This window comes from Eleutherodactylus coqui, chromosome 3, assembly GCF_035609145.1.
Source record: "Eleutherodactylus coqui strain aEleCoq1 chromosome 3, aEleCoq1.hap1, whole genome shotgun sequence".
Lineage (NCBI taxonomy): Eukaryota > Metazoa > Chordata > Amphibia > Anura > Eleutherodactylidae > Eleutherodactylus > Eleutherodactylus coqui.
Genome location: NC_089839.1, coordinates 16248583 through 16266907, shown reverse-complemented (window position 1 = coordinate 16266907; position 18325 = coordinate 16248583). Strand labels below are relative to the sequence as shown.

Here is an 18325-nt window from a genome sequence, read left to right as displayed (position 1 = left end):
CTAAATATTATCCAGTCTTCTTGAAATTTGGCATATATATCTTTTACATCACTGAGACTCAGGGCGTAAGCAAAGTCATATGAAAATCACATCTTTGGAAAAATGAAGCACCCTAATATGTATAGTGTAGTATATGAATTAACGCACGTTTAAATTTCAAAATATTGCTAATAAAATCACCACAACAGTTCAATCTTATGTGTTTTTGTTATGTAATTACAAGGAATCCACAAAGCGCTTTCCCACCCAAAATAAATAAGCACTGTGGAGCGTGCGGTGGGCAGGGAAATTGGACTGCAAAGTGTTAAAGGGGCTTTCCAGGCACATAGGTTCTCAATAGTTGTTCGGCCGGGGTCCGCTACTCGGGAACTCAGCAGATCAGTTGATCAGATACCCACTGTCAGCGCTGCTATACATGGGAGTCGAAACAGAAGCTGCTGCTGAAACCCCCTGTGTAGTGATTGCAGGTGCAGCTCCTGCTTATTTCAATGAGACTTCAGCCTGCAGTTACAAGCGCCAGCCACAATCCAGTAATCGGACAATGGCTTGCGCTCAAACTGACAGCAGGCACCCAATAAGCTGATCTGCTGGGTTCTGGAGTAGCCGATACCAGCCAATCAACTATTCATGACGTATCCTGAGGACAGGTCATCAATAGTATTTGTGCCTGGAAAATCCCTTTAATAACACTCAGATACGTAAATTTGATATAGATGGAGACAAAAACTCAAAAAGGTTTTGTTGCACAACATCAAAAATGTTTCCCCCTCCGGTGTCAGTGCGGCGCCTTTTGTCATTGGACACATGGAGCCTGGAGTCCCGTTCCTGCCGTACAGGTTGTAGCGGATCACGACTGACTGATGCAATGGCTTCTGGGATGTCCCAGGTCATCATGGGCGGTAAGGGGGGTATGTAGACTCTAATCACAAGGTGTAAGGTCTGGGGAACATGGAGGACGAGGAAGAAGGTCACATCTGCAATCCATCTGTTTGAAAATCGCCTATTGAGCTGACTTCTGACTACATTGTGAAAATGGGAGGGATGGGGAGCGCCCTGTCCTGTTGGAAGATGAAACCTGGGGTTCGCTGTTCCAGTTGCGGCAGAAGCCATATCTGTAGCGTCCAGGTACGTAATCCCTGGGATTGTTTTGTCATGGAAGAAGAAGGAGCCATACGCTGTATTGAACTCCAGACTGATACATTTACTTGCACTGATACATTGTAACAACAATGAAGCCAGGAGTCAGTTTTGTTCTGCTGACAATTTAAACAAACCCTTAGCTGTGAGAAGTATTAGGTGGATTTAACAAAGACGTGTTCCATTCCCTGACAGCAAGCATGGATGACACAGTAAAAGGATACTACTTGCTGGATGGGATATCCTACATATCTCTGTGTGATTCTGTAATGTCATGGTTGCAGGATGGCGTATTCAGACTGGGTAAAGGAATTCACTCAGCTGGACATCTGCAGTTTGCACCCTGACAGCCTGACCAGTAACGAGCAGCACAAGTGGAGTACAACTATGTTCAATGGCAACTGGATCCGGGGATCTACAGCAGGAGGGTCTCAGGACTACCCAGGTGATATGCCTATTGCGGTGTCAGTACACATTGTCAATGTAAAAATGCATTCAAAGCTGCATTCATAACTCTGCAGGCTTCAGAGCCGAAATCTACCAGAATCCTTTGCTGGTAATTTGCATTGTAGGAAGTGACGTCTTTATACAGTGAATTGTACAGTCATCCAGTATATGTAAAAGTTACGGCCTCCCTCCAAGCTGTTACAGGGGTGTTTCATGACAAACTTGCTTACAATTTAAAAGCAAGTAGCAGAATAGTGAGTGCAGCTCTGCAGTACAGTACCCAATAAGTAGGTATTAGTGTATCTTGACGCCACCAGGGTGGGCGGGTGGCAAGCAATGGGAAAAATGCCTGCCATTACTGAGCTCAGACGCTGCAGTCAGTGCTGACATTTCTGCTGGCCGTGGAGGTTTAGCGAGACGGATAATGTTCTTAGCCTTACATAATTACATGTAAATGCTGCCATCTTACTGCCAGCATTTACAGGTAATAATGTAAGGCTACCAACTGCTGCAACCGTCACCGTAAGCCTGCAAAAATATCTCCACTGCCTGGTAGGACCTTTGTACCTTCACCCTATCGGGAGCTAGGGGTGTGACAGTGGCGTTCTTCCTGTCATCTTCTGGTGGCCTCAAGGTACACTAATACCCAATAAGTAATGCATATGTACTTCAGTCTAATTAAACTTTGCATAGTTGGCACCTCTATGTGCCAGAGTGAAACCTAGGCCAGCTTTGAGCTGGTGTTGGATTCTGCTACCATGTATGCCAATTTCTGGCATATATTGTAGTAAATGTGATGGGCCACATATAGCCATGCCGCCAAAATCTAGTCCATGCCCACTTTTTGACAAAGTGGCAAGGCCCAGTGTAAAAGTCCTAAGAGCCACCCACCATTTGGGCGTGTATGCAACAATTACGACTTTTTTATGTCACCAAACTGGCATTAAAAATTTACTAGATGTGCAACCAGTGATTCTACCAGCAGAATAATGAGTGCAGCTCTGGGGTATAATACAGGATGTAACTCAGGATCAGTACAGAATACATAATGTATGTACACACTGATTCCACTAGTCGAATAGTGAGTGCAGCTCTGGAGGATAATTCAGAATGTAATTCAGGATCAGTACAGGATAAGTAATGTATGTACATACTAGTCAAATAGTGAGTACAGCTCTGGAGAATAATACAGGATGTAACTAAGGATCAGCATAGGATAACTAATGTATGTATACAGTGACTCCACCAGCAGAATAGTGAGTGCAGCTCTGAAGTATAATACAGGATGTAACTCAGGATTAGTACAGGATAAGTAATGCATGTACACAGTGATTTCACCAGCAGAATAGTGAGTGCAGCTCTGGAGTATAATACAGGATGTATATCAGGAGCAGTACAGGATAAGAAATGTATGTCACAGTGACTCCACCAGCAGAATAGTGAGTGCAGCTCTGGGGTATAATATCGGATGTAACTCAGGATTAGTACATGATAAGTAATGTATGTACACAGTGACTCCACCAGCAGAATAGTGAGTGCAGCTCTGCAGTATAATACAGGATGTAACTCAGGATCAGTACAGGATAAGTAATGTATGTACACAGTGACTCCACCAGCAGAATAGTGAGTGGTTGTAACTGAGGATCAGTACAGGATAAGTAATGTAGAGTTGTTAATGTATATGGTATTAACTCTATATATAACAGGACATAACCTTTTAATGTTTCATATTTTATATATTTCTAAATTTTATTTGAACAGCAAACCTATTTTTTTATTTTAATTACATGACAAAAGTAATCTTATCTTACAATTCATACTTTCTTTACATGCAGAAACATTTTGGGCAAATCCCCAGTTCTGGATTAGGCTGACAGATCCAGATCATGACCATGATGGACCTACAGATGCCCCTTGCTGTACAATTATTGTGGGACTAATGCAGAAGTTTTCACAGAAAAAATCAAGAGATGACACGTTAACTATCGGCTACGCCGTGTTCCGGGTAAGTAGATGCTGGCACATAAAATACCTTTATCCATAAATAGGTGCTCTACTGGGTGCTAAAATCTCTTATTTAGTGGTTTATACTGTTCCTAATATTTAACTGAAAAGGACTTGTGGGAGGAGCATTGTGTCTGTTGGCCCAGTTCTTTATCCAATCAGCATCAGCTGATATGCACTCAGCAATGGTGATTGGCTGAGAGCATTTGACACACAGACAACAGCTCAAGTGTCCTTTTCAGCTGGATACAAGTCACAGTATACACCCCCCACAGACTATGGTTTTGAGAACTGTATAGTGGGAGCTGTAAGCACCTAGTAGTTTATTCCATTTTGGGTGCTTTGGTCCCTTTTACTCCAGACATGGAAGCTTTACATATTTCACAAAAATATTGTACATGTTAATAAATGTGATATGAAGGTTCTAAAAATTCTGTTTCTGTTTCACAGGTTCCCGAAGAGGTACAATGATTTTCAGTACTCGGTCTTCTCAATGATTTTCTGATAAACTTACTGGTCCTAGAATTATTGTTTCACTGCGTCATCCATTTAATGGATGAGCAATGTTGGATTTGGTATGTGAGTTAATAAAAGGGGTCTTCGCTTTGCATAATCCCTTCTTGTTCGAAGAGTCCTTTAAAAATGAGTGGGTCATAAAGGGTTTTCCTGCTGGGACCCTAAGTAATTAGCTGTAGTTTCTGGGGAAACCTGGCAATAAGCGTTCAGTTTCCCTGCAGTGCCACCGCAGGAGAAAAGACGCATTGCACGGTGTCTATTTACAACAATGTGATGTCAGTCCAATGCTGGACAGGAAAGGTCCTCAAGAGAGAGAGAGATGGTCTTAGTAATCACTCTCTACTGTGGCTCCAAGGCATGAGGACCCTAATCAGAAGACCCCTGTCTTACCCTAGAATTTCCTAACAGGGGATATGCAAATGGGTTCTCTAAATTGCACTTTCTCTTTAACGCACTAACTATATTAACAGGGATTTTGTAATCAGAAAACGACCTCTTGCAGAAATGTACTTTTTATGTTAAACAGATTTTTTTAAAAGAACTTTTGTGCTTTTTTTAAATTTTATTTTAATGCACTACAGTTCTGGCGTCCTGTATTGCCGCCTGTGATCGCTGTAACAATTAGCGATTAAGAAAAAATATTCCAAAAAAAGGGTTTTTATTGCAGAAAAGTGGAAAAACCTCAAAATAATATAAGAATTTTAGTATCGTTGTAATCGTACCGGCCCGCAGAAAACAAATGTATTGTGTCATTTATGCTGCATAATTACAGCTCACCTCCTTTCGCTCCCTGCACTGATCACAGAGCATGCACACAAGATCTGCTTTTTCCCCAAAATAGCGCCTCTCTCCTCCATAGATGGTGTCTGGTATTGCATTCACTTAATTAAGGCCAATCTACCATACTATACACTGCTTTTGGCCAAGAGCTGGGCCATGTCTCCAATCTGATAAAACTCCGGGGCTTTTTCTGCTGTAACTCCTATAGATTTCAATGGAGATAGCATAGGTTTAGCCGCCTCTCCATTTGGTTTACTAGCCACCTTAGCTTGCTAAGACCCCCTGTCTCCTGTTAGGCCCTGAGGTGGGCACATCCTGTGGTAAATCATAGATAAATGCTTTTTGTCTTTCCCTGTATAGATGCAGAACAAACCTGACATCCATCTCAACAAAGACTTCCAGATGATTGGAATAGAGCCTCACTCCAGCAAATTCACCAACATGCGGGAAGTGTCCAAACGGATGAAGTTACCGGTCGGAGACTATCTGATTGTACCCTCCACCCTTGAGCCACTTAAACCCGGAGATTTCCTCCTTCGAATCTTCTCAGAGAAATCTGTAGTAATGCTGTACGTAAGAGGACTGCGCACAGACGTCATGCATGAGGGAAAAGGCCTGACAAAAAACTCATTATTGGTTCTTCTATTTGTTTCTGCACACTTTATGAATATTGTTTGTATAACTAGACTCTTCTAGGGGTTGTCCGGGAATTTAAAAAAGGGTGCTTTCTTCCACAAACAGCGCCACATCTATCCATAGGTTGTGTCTGGTACTGCTGCTCGACTTCATTGCTGAGCTTCAATGCCGCAAGCAACCTGTGCATAGGTATGGCGCTATTTCTGGAAGGATGTAGCCATGTTTTTGCATTAGAGAGATATCTCTTCCTTTATGCCCATAAAGATGCCCGCTTGGATCGACTAACTGTGCATATCTATAGTAACAGGACGGGGTCTTCCCAGGGAGGGAGAGGGATTCTAAAAGACGTTACTGACCCGTATCTTGGGGCAACTGTGAAGGAAAGAGTCCCTGGTCCTTCCGGTTTGACTCTTGAAGATGAAGTTGGATAAATGAACTCCACTCAGTGCTTCTATCATGTAATACAGGATGAGGCAAAAGTCTGGACACCCCCATTTAACTGCAATAAAATGGACCTCCAATCTGTAAAAGTATTAGTGGGAGGGAGGCGGCAGCATTTCTTGGTGGTGGAGACATTTTCAGCGTCCATTTTGAACTCTGCCATATTGAATTCAGCTCAGGTTTACCAAATGGGGAGGGTGTCATGTGATATATCAATCTTGGCTAGAAACACACTGGAAGTGTCAGTTTTGCCCTGACTTTACTTGTTTAGTACTTAAGTGAGGACAAAGTTTTAGAAAGTGCTTTATATGATGTGTTCGATCTGCCCACCATTCTACGGGATGCACATGGTTAAACACATAATCCAGTCTTGGCTGCAGCAGTTACGTGAACAATGAATGTGATGTCATTGCTTCCTGTTTTAGAAGAGACCAGAGCAGAGGGAACCAGGTTGGTGGCCCTGGATCAGAGGCACAGTAGAAGGATGAGTAATGCTGTCTTATGTGTGGGGCACAGAATGCTAAGGCAGCAGAAATGCGGTCCTAAGCTCTCGCTCATGACCTGAAGGTTGCAAGTTCAATCCCTGCATGGCTCAGGTAGCCGGCTCAAGGTTGACTCAACCTTCCGCGGTCGGTAAAATGAGCACCAAACTTTGTGGGGGGTAATAAATAAATTACCTGAAAGCACTGTGAAATAAATTGTCCCTATACGATATTGTTTAAAGGTCGACCAACCCATTTAAAGGGGTATTTCTATGTTATAATGCTTTGGCTAGGATGTGCCCTTCTGATCTGTGGGGCTCAGACCTCTGGGACTCCCGCTGAACTCTAAACTAGAGGGACAGATGGTCCTTCATCATTCATTTTGAGGATCGATTGGGACTCAGGTAGTTGTACCTCTACTAATTAATAAGTGGTGGTTTATGCGAGCTACACGCCCCTTTAAGAACTGGTGCTTGGTACATCGCAGTATTGGATAAACTTTTGTAACTTTTTTTGTCTACTAGGGAAGTTGGCAACGTGGTGAAGGTTGATCCCTTTGAGGTAATATATGGTGTTTATTCATAGTTTATCAAGACATAAGCAGTAAGCAATGCATTGAAATCAATAACAAGGTGTCAGGGTTTCTGATTGGGATCCCCTTTGCCTTTAAATTGTCTCTCCACCCAATAGGCATTTGCATAGCTTCTAGTGTATAATGTAGTGCTGTACAGAGGCATGTAGAGTGCCCATAGGACTATAATACAGAGCTGTAGGCTATCCGTGTGCCGCCATACAGACCTCTTATGTAAAGGCTTTGACAATATAGCGGTTTTAATGAACAGTTTTTTTTCTCATAGTATGAAGTGGCTAATAAAGTTTTATTCTGTTCTCAGCCTGAAGATTCAGAGTTGGCCATGACCAAGCAAATCAAGGACGTGTTCCAAAAAGTTGCGGGAGATGTATGAAAATTCCCATCATTTCTATAATAATCGACAGTGAAATGTTACACGTGTCCCACTATGTGTGCCTAGGGGATGAATAACAGGAAATCCATAAAAATCCCTGACCACTACTTTAGCTCTAGTAATGGAACCCTCTAGTAATATGTTTAAACACTCCCCTTGCAGCACTCCTGCATAGGCTGCCGTTAATAGGCATACTGGCCCTTTAAGAGTATACAGTGTCTAATGCAAAGTTCTCAAATTCTCTTTGCAGAAAGATGAAGTCACAGCGAAGGATATTCAGACTATCATGAACGAACATCTGTCAAATAGTAAGTAACGCGTTTATCACTAAAAATCAGAGCCAGAAGCTGTAAGGGGTGGGTTTATATGAATTTGCATTAAGGGGGTGGGTTTTTTTTCATTAATGTCTATGGTTTTCTATTTTTTTTTAGATCCAGACTTGAAATCAAATGGCCTTACCCTGGATACATGCAGAGATATGGTTTCCCTCATGGATGTATCCTTTAAATGGCAGCTAATGCAGAGCATGCTGGGACTACAAGAGAAAGTTATCATAAAGATAAAAATAAAACTTCCCAATATACAATCTCCAACTGTTATGTTTCTGCAGATCTTATGGAAACCTATGCGTTTCCGTGGTTACAGACCACAAACAAACTCTGTGTAGTCTGATTCTACAATTGTATATTGCTCTACCTCCTCTGGCACAAAATAGAGGTAACAGATAGAAGAGCTATGGGAAGAGACTACATATACAACAGTGTAGTCTGTAAGCTTGGAGAAACATAAGTGTGCATGGGTGCTGCATGCACAAAATGGTGGTAGACTCTTAATTAAGACTATAAAGGTTAAAGGGGTATTACAGTTTCTATTGATGACCGACTGTAGATGGTCAACAGGGACCCACCGCTCTGATCCTCGCCGATCAGCTGATCCTGGGGGCCAGAGACAGCGGCCCTGAGAAGCAGTTGATTAGCAGGGATCCGAGTAGTTAGACCTTGATGATCATCTGTTGATGAAACGTCAGTTATCATTAGAAAATGTAAAACAGTCCTGGAATACCCCTTTAAATATTTTTAATGCATTTAAGCAATAAAAATGATTGAAAATATATCCAGGCCCTTAGGCCTCATGTCCACGGGGAAAATCAGACCCGCTCCGGATTCTCCATGGAGAATCCGGAGCGGGTCCCTCCTGCCCCGCAGACATGAGCGCTGAAAAGAATAATAAATCAAAATAAACTTACCTCCCGCCCGCTCCGGATCCTTCCTTCGCTGCGGCGTCATCTTCTCTGCGCCGCGGCCAGATCTACTTTCTTCGGCCCGGCGGATGCGCAGGATGACGTCGGTGACATGCCCCGCGCATGCGCCGGCCCGAAGAAAAAAGATCCGGCCGCGACGGAGAGAAGATGGCGCCGCGGCGAAGAGAAGAACCGGAGCGGTGAGTAAAATACGATTTTTGTCTCCCGCGGATCCGGACGGCTTCCATAGGCTTCAATAGAAGCCCGCGGGAGCCGTCCCCGCGGGAGACCCGCATGAAAATGGAGCATGGTCCGGATTTTTCCATGCTCCATTTTTTTTTAAATCACTTTTATTGACCATCCGCGGGTATTTATCTACCTGCGGGTGGTCAATGAATCCCTATGGGGTGCGGATCCGCGGGCAGGAGAGGAGTTAAAATCCGCTGCGGATTTTAATTCTTCTTTTGCCCGTGGACATGAGGCCTTAAGATGTCAAGACAGAGGTACAACGGGGCATATGTGCCAGAATAGTGGCGTACAAAAGTCATAATTTTGTAACCAATGCCAAAATTGTGACTTTTTTTTGGCAAGGGTTAAAGGGGTTTTCTAGTTAAATACTATTGATGATATAATCAGGATAGGTCATCAATAGTTGCTCAGGATCCCGACCGATCAGCTGTACAGGCGAATGCTGTCAGTGCCGCAATAACACAGAGGTCGGAGCGGAAGCCTCCTTGCCGACCTCTGTGTAGTGGCCGGTGTTTGTAACTGCAGGCACGGCAGACCCCGACCAATCAACTATCCTGGTGATACATCATCAGTAGTATTTAACTGGAAAACCTCTTCAAGCTGGGCCCCACTGCTTTTTAAAAAAGTGGGTGGGTTTAGCAGTAGGTGATGTGATTGCACACGGCCCATGAGATTTACTGTAATTTACTGCAGAAACTGCCATAAATTATAGCTGAAGCCTACACCTGCTTACAGAGTTACGCTGGCGCTTAGCTTACCTTAACCGGCGTATGAAATGCTGATCTAATTCAATAAGCCCCAAAATGCAGAATGATGATCGTCCCAAAGCAAGAGATGTGGACCTCTTTTTGCATGTTGCCCATGGTTTACTTTTCAGGTGGGCACATACTTTTCAAGAGGACAAATAAACTTTTTGGGGTGCACATGCCTTTTAATCCCTTTATACCCTAGGGCAGTGGTGGCGAACCTATGCCACGCGTGCCAGAGGCGGCTCGCAGAGCCCTCCCTACTGGCACGCGCCCCATTGGCCGCTCACCACTTGTGAATACCAGCAGGGGCCGCGGCTCCCCTGCCGGCATTCGCAAACGGCACTGCTAGCCATGCTGATCCCGACACACACTGACTTCAGTGTGCAGCTGGAATCCCCCTCCCCCCTGCCCCGAAGTCTCCTACTACTTGGTTCCGCCGGGAGGGGGCAGGCGTCCAGCAGCACACTGAAGTCAGAGTGTGTTCCGGGAGCATATTAACTCTTTGTTCCCCACTTCTGCCGCAATCAGCAATTCCCAGCAACCTGATTGGCTGTTTTGGTTGGCTGATCCACCAAACAACCAATCAGGTTGCTGAGAGTTACCTATTGAGGCAGAAGTGGGTAAGAAAAAGTTAATATGCATGCCGAGAACATTGCTGACCAGAAGAGGAGCTGAGCTTCCAGGAGGAGGAGGAGGAGGAGGAGGGGGTAAGTATGTGGGTCTCAGGAGGGGCACTGTGGGGTGTCACTACTGCACTGGGGGGCCACTGTGGGGTGTCACTACTGCACTGGGGGCCGCTGTGGTTTGTCACTACTGCACTGGGGGCCGCTGGGGGATGTCACTACTGCACTGGGGGCCGCTGGGGGGTGTCCCTAATGCACTGGGGGCCGCTGGGGGGTGTCCCTAATGCACTGGGGGCCGCTGTGGGGTGGGGGGGGTCACTATTACTGCTGGGGCCGCTGTGGGGTGGGGGTCACTATCACCACTGGGGCCGCTGTGGGGGTCACTATTACCACTGGGGCCGCTGTGATGTGGGGGTCACTATTACTGCTGGGTGGGGGTCACTATCATCGCTGGGGCTGCTGAGGGGGGGGTGTCACTATTACCGCTGGGGTCACTATTACCACTGGGGCTGCTGTGTGGTGGGGGTTACTATTATCGCTGTGGGGGGTCACTATTACCGCTGGGTCGCTGTGGGGTGGGGGTCACTATTACCGCTGTGGGGGGTCACTATTACCGCTGGGGCTGCTGTGGGGTGGGGGTCACTATTACCGCTGTGGGGGGTCACTATTACCGCTGGGGCCGCTGTGGGGTGGGGGTCACTATTACCGCTGGGGCCGCTGTGATGTGGGGGTCACTATTACTGCTGGGGCTGCTGGGGGATGTCACTATTACCGCTGGGGTATGTTTATAGGTGGCGGAAATGGGCAAGGCCGTTTCAAAATAGACAGGGTGCAGATTTTGACTCCTTTTTGGATGCGGAAATGCTGCAGAATTTTCCACAGAAATTTCCGCTGAGGACGTTCTGCAGTATTTCCGCATCCAAAAAGCAGTCAGAATTTGTACCCTGTCTATTTTGAAGCAGCCCTGTCCTTTTTAGAACAACAGGGGTAAAATCATACGTCGTGATAAGCCCCGCCCCCTGACGTGTTGGCACTTTGCGATAAATCAGTGGGTTTTAGGTTGCTGTTTGGGCACTCGGTCTCTAAAAGGTTCGCCATCTCTGCCCTAGGGTGTTCAGTAATCTCCTGGTTGCAAACAGTTTGCATGGAGTGGAATCGGGAGCCGATCCTATTCCATACAAGCGGGTATTAGCCATCTTTGATATCTGACACCCAACCACAACAGCCGCGATCAGCATGAACAATGATAGCAGCTGTTAACCCTTTAAATGCCACTGTCAATTCTGAAAGAGGCATTTTAATGCCCCGATCGGTATTCAGAGATCTGGACTGGCCTCTCCATGGTGATATTGTGAGGTGCCTTTCAGTTGCTGTTCTTGATAGGCTGCCTGTCAGAATGCAGTAGAATGCAATTCTATGGTATTGCATTATACTCTATGAATGATCAAATGATTGCAAGTTTAAAAAAATGTAAACTACAGGAAGTCCTGCAAAAAAAACAGCCCTCACACAACTTCATTGATGGGAGATGGCAGTAGAACATTATTTTATTTTTCCCAAGATATTTTAGTTTTTAATAGTAGTGCAACAAAAAAACGATGTAACTTTGGTATCAGCGTAATCGCACTGACCCACAGAATACGGTTATCATGCGTTTTTTTTGCTGCCATTTCTACGCCATTAAAACAAGACTTCCCAAAGATGGTGGAATTGCGTATTTTTTTCCATTTCACTTCACTTTAAAAAATGTTCAGTACATTATATTGTACGTTGAGAAGTACCATTGCAAAATACAACTCGTCCCGTGAAAACCAAGTCCTTGGATAGCTGTATCCATGGTAAAATAAAAGTTATAATTTTTTTGAGGGTGGGGAGGAAAATCCAAAAATGGACTGCATCATGAATGAGTTAAGAAGCGAATCGTCAACCAATTCACCTTAACTAAAACCCAACCAGATGGATGGAACCAAGACTCTGAGTCTTGCAGAATTCAAAATCCTATGGCTGAAGTTGCAGAAATACATAGTACGGCCAATCCTTAGAATCTTCTCTCATCCGTGCATTATATATAATGGGGGACGGGAGGGGGGGGGAGTCATTTGATTTGTCATAGAAGCTGGATAGCTGTAATAAACATCGCTTAAAGGGTTGTCAATAGAGATGAGCGAACGTACTCGGATAAGCACTACTCGTCCGAGTAATTTGCTTTATCCGAGTATCTCGCCGCTCGTCCTGAAAGATTCGGGGCGCTCCGCTGCTGACAGGTGAGTCGCGGCGGGGAGCAGGGGAGAGCGGGCGGGAGAGAAGGAGAGAGAGATCTCCCCTCCGTTCCTCCCCGCTCTCCCCTGCAGCTCCCCGCTCCGCAGCGCGTCCCGAATCTTTCAGGACGAGCGGGAAGGTACTCGGATAAAGCACATTACTCGGACGAGTAGTGCTTATCCGAGTACGTTCGCTCATCTCTAGTTGTCAAGGGTTACAGAATGTAATCTGTCACATGTTCAAAAAAAATCCACTTTCCTTTGAGTGTTTCTGAAAATTTTTGTCTTATCTGCCGTTTCCACACAACATCAGCCCGATGGAAAATATATAGGCGCGCTGATGAGTCACCCAACATCAGAGTCACTGGATGATGCAGAAATGTGACTATATCATGTGACTCATAGACTACATGTACAGGCTGTGGGCCTATATGTTCCAGGTTAAAGACCCTAATTTAAAGGGAATGTCACATGAAGAGAACCCCATCCTTATGCCCTTAAAAGGCATATGGACATGATAGATGGAAATCCCACCACTTAAAGGGGATGTGTGAAAAAAAGAAAAATAATTTTAATGATTGGGCAGGTAATAAAAAAAAGAGCACATGCTCAACTGTATTTGAACCCTCCACACCCCCCAGAAACAAACTGACCGGCACCTGCTGCTCCGTCTCCATCCTCTGCTGTCAGAAGTCAGGTGATCAAAGGTCTCTGCGAACTTCTGGCATCATGACGCTCGGGATGTGAGTGTTGAAGCCAGGAGTTTGCAGTGTGATGTTGCAGCCTCTGATTGGCCACAGTGGTCACCCGACTTCAGGCGGCTGTCTGGGGCAGAGGACAGGGAAGGGGTAGCACAGTCAGTCAACTTGGTTCCCAGAGGTGAGTATGGGCTCTGTTTATATTTCATCGCTTGCCATTAAAATGTTGTTTTTTTTTCTCATACAACCCTTTTAAGACTTTAACTATAAGCAAATGGGGGGAGGCTAAAAAGGAGTAACTTTGATGAACCTGGCCCCATTAATGTACTATATTTATTTTCATCCATTTATTTGAATAGCCCTATATTTGGGTCTCCAGAGTTTCCAGCTATTATCACCAGAGGTCTCTGAAGCCAGACCTATACTGATAAGCTGATTTATGGGCTAGCTTCAACATAGTAATTGGGTTGTCATAGTAAGATAAGCCCTTTAATTCACATAATGGCTTCAGTTCTTTGTTGTCACAAACCTCTCAACATTCCCATTAAATATATGTAAAAGGGTTGGGCTTATGCAAATGAGCGTCTCCATGTTTTATGGGTATTACTGAATTTTAACCAGCTTTCATTGTTTACATCCAATAGAACATCTTCATAAAAACTGATAAGGATAAATCGGGAAGTGTGGATATTTTTGAAATGAGATCGGCTTTGAAGGACGCAGGTGATTGTTTTTCTACTTATACAATAAAATAATTATCTTAATCTGGCATCTCACAACCAGAAGATGACCGGCTACATGACCTTAGATGACCGGTTATATGACCCCATTTGGAACTCCCCTATATGACCAATGAATAGCAGTAATCGTGGCAGACCCAATCATTTAAATAGCTGTGTGTAATTCTACTTTTCTCCTGTAGTGGGCACTGTAGGAAAAATGAGCAGCCATTGGAATTTTCTCCTGGCAAATAGTTGATAACTCAACCCTTTCATTATAACCATTCAGTCTATGGGATGAGCTCTTCACCTTATCCTTATCTTCCTAGGCTTCACTGTAACTACCAAAGTCCAGGAGGCTATTCTTCAGCGCTATTCCAAAAGTGGCCTGACCATCGATTTTGACTCTTTCATTCGTTGCATGATACATCTGGAGTCTGGACACCTTAACGAGTAAGTGTACTTTTACTGCTTGTGCTTGATAGAAATCCTCAGGACTTGGTATCGAATTTACATTTCAGGAGCCTATAGATACAAATTGTCTTGCACCTTAGACTCCACCCATCCAGCAGGCCACACCTTAAACGGCTTGTGCCAAGATGCAGGTGGGCATATGACATCACAAATTAGGGTCTACTACTTAGGTTATTTTCAGGGGTCTCGATAGCAGGACCTGGAGCAATTAGCTGATCACCCCGAGCCCTACATTCTCAAAGGTGTCTTAGCACAACTATTTAATGGTTTAATTTGGCTACAAAAACCTGCTTGTCTTGAAGGTGGATGATGAGGATAATTTGGAAATCTTCACCTGTAATTAACCCCTTGCTGATGTGCACCGTATATGAACAATCAGGTGTCATTGTAAGGAGTGTCTGTCGGCCAGCTTTGAGAGTTGACACCAGTCTACATCAGTCATGGTGATAACCCTGATCGCGGCCGTTAGCTCTATAAATCTGCTGTCAATTCTGACATTTTACTTTTCTTAACAGAAGTGTTTTATCTTTTGGACAAGACAAAAAGTGAAACGATTACACTCAACGTAACAGAGGTACATCGATGATTTATTTTCTCAATTAAAAGATTGTGGTTCTGTGAATTATGGAAATGACCTCCTTAAAGGAGTTTTCTCACCAAAAACATGTATCAACCATTCACAGAACAGGTGATAAATGTATAATCACTTCGGGTCCAACCACTTCGACTTCCCCCGTCACTAGAATGCTTGTCCGCCTCCATCCATAGTCTATGAGACTGACGAAGACCGTTGAGTAGAGTACTTGGCTATTACTGTCAGCCCGATTGAGTGGTGGTCAGGCATGTTAATGCGCTGTTTAAACTCTAACTGGCATCTTTATTCGAGTGATTGGTGAAGTCCCATCGGTGGGGTCTCCAGTGATCACAATTTAGCAACTATCATGTAGAGAGATAATGTTATTTGTGGGAAAATTCTTAAAGAGACATTGGGACATATTTACTTAGACTGGCATTTCACTCACTGGTCTAAGTAAAATGTAAGCTGGTGGCAGTGTTGACAAATGTAAGAAGACGCGTAAGCCTCAATACATTTGTCGAGTCTGATGGCACCTTTGAGTTCCAGACTTTAACCTACTCCAGCTAGTAGCTGGCATCGGTTTCTGCTATAATGTATGCCACATGCAGGCCACACATGGCTATGCCCCCTGATTCTATGCCATGCCCCCTTTAAAAAAAAGTATCAGGATTGGCATAAAAAAATAAAAGTTGCAATTTTGATGCATGAACCTAAACTGCAACTTTTGTATGCCAGTACAAAGTTTGATAGATATGCCTATTTGGGTTCCTATACTGTGACTTTATCTTGTACTGATTTGGATTGTTTTATTCTTTTCAGTGGCTGTGTGCTACACTGGCCTAGAAGACGATGTCGCCAACTCCAAAGACTCGTCACAGAGTTGTTCCAGATACTTTAAGTTGTTGTATTGATGTTTTTGCTGTGATTGCAGTGCTAGGTACTAAGTGGATGCCAAGCCCTTAGGAGGGCTTTGATGATTTTATTCATGTTTGCATGGATTTATGAATTTTCTAAAATTCTGTTGTCACGTTGTTGTTATGGGGTATTGAGTGCAGAATGATGGGGGAAGTTGACATTTTTTTTTAATCTACACAACTTAACAAAATGTAACAAAGTGAAAGGGCCTGAAGACTTTCCAAAATCACTGTTCATACGTTTTTCACTTGTGTTTATAATGCATGGTTTTCACCCGCATGAAAAAAAAGGCAGGTTGTTCCAATAGAAAAATTCTTGAAAACGCATCACATTCACATGCAAATCACATGGCAAGCAAGTTCAATGTGTTTTATTTTTTCACTCTCACATAGAAAATAATGGATGATTCTTGCAGCAGAATCCCAGAAAAATAGGGCATGTTGCGATTTTTCAATCTTGGACTGGGGGCTTCTACCAACTAGCGTTTTTTAAACACTGCGATACCGCTGCGGTTTTTTTAATGCAAATGTCATTGGGACGTTCTAATGGTAAAAATCGAAGCGCAAACTTGCGATTTTTGTGCGATGCGATTTTAACATTAGAAAGTCCCATTGACACTTGCATTAAAAATTGCAGCTATATCGCGGCATTAAAAAAACGCTAGTGAGTAGGAGCCCTAAGGATGAATTTACAAGGGCGATTTTCCCGCGCAAATGTTGATTGTTGCTGATTGTTAGATTGATGGAGCCCTCATGTGAAAAGAAGCCATTGATTTTAATGGGTTAATATACATGAGCGATTTTTCTCTTGGATCAATAGTCCGAGATCAAAAAATCGTCGCATTTCCTATTTTTCTGTAATTCTGCTGCAAGAATCGCCTATTATTTTCTATGGGAACATGAAAGAAAATGCATCGCACTTGCATGCCATACCATTTTCATGTGAGTGCGTTTTTCAAGCATTTTACTATTGATTTTTTTTTTTTCGCACGTGAAGAACAGATGTATATCTGGTACAAATCATGTGTTTTAACTACGAAAACGAACACTCAGTGAGATCACAGGTGATATGATCAGTCTTTCGCTGGCCTACATCGCACTCTAACAAATGTGATATTAAGCATGTAAGACACTGTTTTTGGCAAACTGTCACATTTTCAATAGTAAATCTACCCCTGCCTATACAATGGAATATAACAAATAAACAGCGTCAATGGTGGCCGAGGCGAGTAGTTTTATTTTCCGTCATTATGTCCTGTGTGTATTTATGGAATTGTTTCTTCTTCTTTGTGTTTCTTTGGGGTTGTATTATGTGGAAACCATCTTCTCTATATAAGATCTTAATGGGGTTGTCTTATGCGGAAACCATCTTCTCTATATAAGGTCTTAATGGGGTTGTCTTATGTGGAAACCATCTTCTCTATATAAGGTCTTAATGGGGTTGTCTTATGCGGAAACCATCTTCTCTATATAAGGTCTTAATGGGGTTGTCTTATGTGGAAACCAATTCTCTATATAAGGTCTTGACAACAATTGGCTGATCAGTACAGGTCCATCTCCTGTAACTCCTGGTGATAAAAGCTCAAGGAGTAATGTACATGGCATTACATGGCATCCATTGGAGTCTTTCAGAGCTACTCTTCACAGCTGCCTTCTGCTTTGGCCAATAGAGTGGAGGGTCTGAACAAGGAACCCCCTCAATAGACCCTAACTGGGCATATGGACAGGCGTTCTCCTTATGGGACAAACCTTTTTAATTCTGGGAAACAAACTTAATTTCCATCTACTCTTCCATAATGGTGTAATAGGATAATATGTTTGAGCTGATTATGAAAGCTTTCAGGGAAAATGTTTCTCACGTTGTTAAGGACATGACCACCATGAGGCAACTATGAAATCTTACAATCTGTAGTCAATAATCTGGCGTCAACCATTCAGATTCTTCACCTGTTAGCTAGAGAGGAGAATGGCTACAAAGAGTGTCACTCATTCTGGAGGAACCGACTTGGCCATGTCTAAAGGGGGATCAGTGGTGCTCCGCAACCCCTTGCTGAGTTGGAGTAGTTAGGCCGATCTGACTGCGGCTCAGTCAGTCTAGTGAAGTCTAGGACCCAGCCGTGAGGAGGAGACAGGAGACTGGCACTCGCTAGAACCAGTCTGGACAGCACTGTGCAGTTTCCCGTAGGGTGAACGCAGACACAACGCGCATGTTGAGGAGCTGAGAGAGTAGAGTGGTCACTTGTCATGGTGGCACTTACCAGGCTCCCTCCAGGAGGGACACATGTAGTCTCTGCCAGAGCAGTGCTGGGCCTCTTTCAGACACCCCTAGGATAGGGATGCCCCATAAACTGGAGGACAAGAATAGCAGATGTCACGGGTGACGCCACCATTCCGTTACCCACCGCTATGAACCTTG

The 18325-nt window shown here is 44.0% G+C and overlaps 1 protein-coding gene across 1 annotated transcript in view; it reads left to right on the top strand.

The window, feature by feature from the left end:
* LOC136620081 (calpain-8-like) overlaps window positions 1-17804 on the top strand; it is a 47018-nt gene extending 29214 nt beyond the window's left edge. The window contains exons 9-21 of the mRNA XM_066594809.1: window positions 1422-1582; window positions 3420-3589; window positions 4039-4050; window positions 5245-5453; window positions 6968-7004; window positions 7337-7402; window positions 7659-7716; window positions 7840-7904; window positions 12226-12294; window positions 13870-13948; window positions 14274-14382; window positions 14926-14992; window positions 17718-17804. Of these exons, the coding sequence (XP_066450906.1) occupies window positions 1422-1582; window positions 3420-3589; window positions 4039-4050; window positions 5245-5453; window positions 6968-7004; window positions 7337-7402; window positions 7659-7716; window positions 7840-7904; window positions 12226-12294; window positions 13870-13948; window positions 14274-14382; window positions 14926-14992; window positions 17718-17804 (1189 nt within the window). The remainder of the gene's footprint in view (window positions 1-1421; window positions 1583-3419; window positions 3590-4038; window positions 4051-5244; window positions 5454-6967; window positions 7005-7336; window positions 7403-7658; window positions 7717-7839; window positions 7905-12225; window positions 12295-13869; window positions 13949-14273; window positions 14383-14925; window positions 14993-17717) is intronic.
* Window positions 17805-18325: the final 521 nt, after the last annotated feature.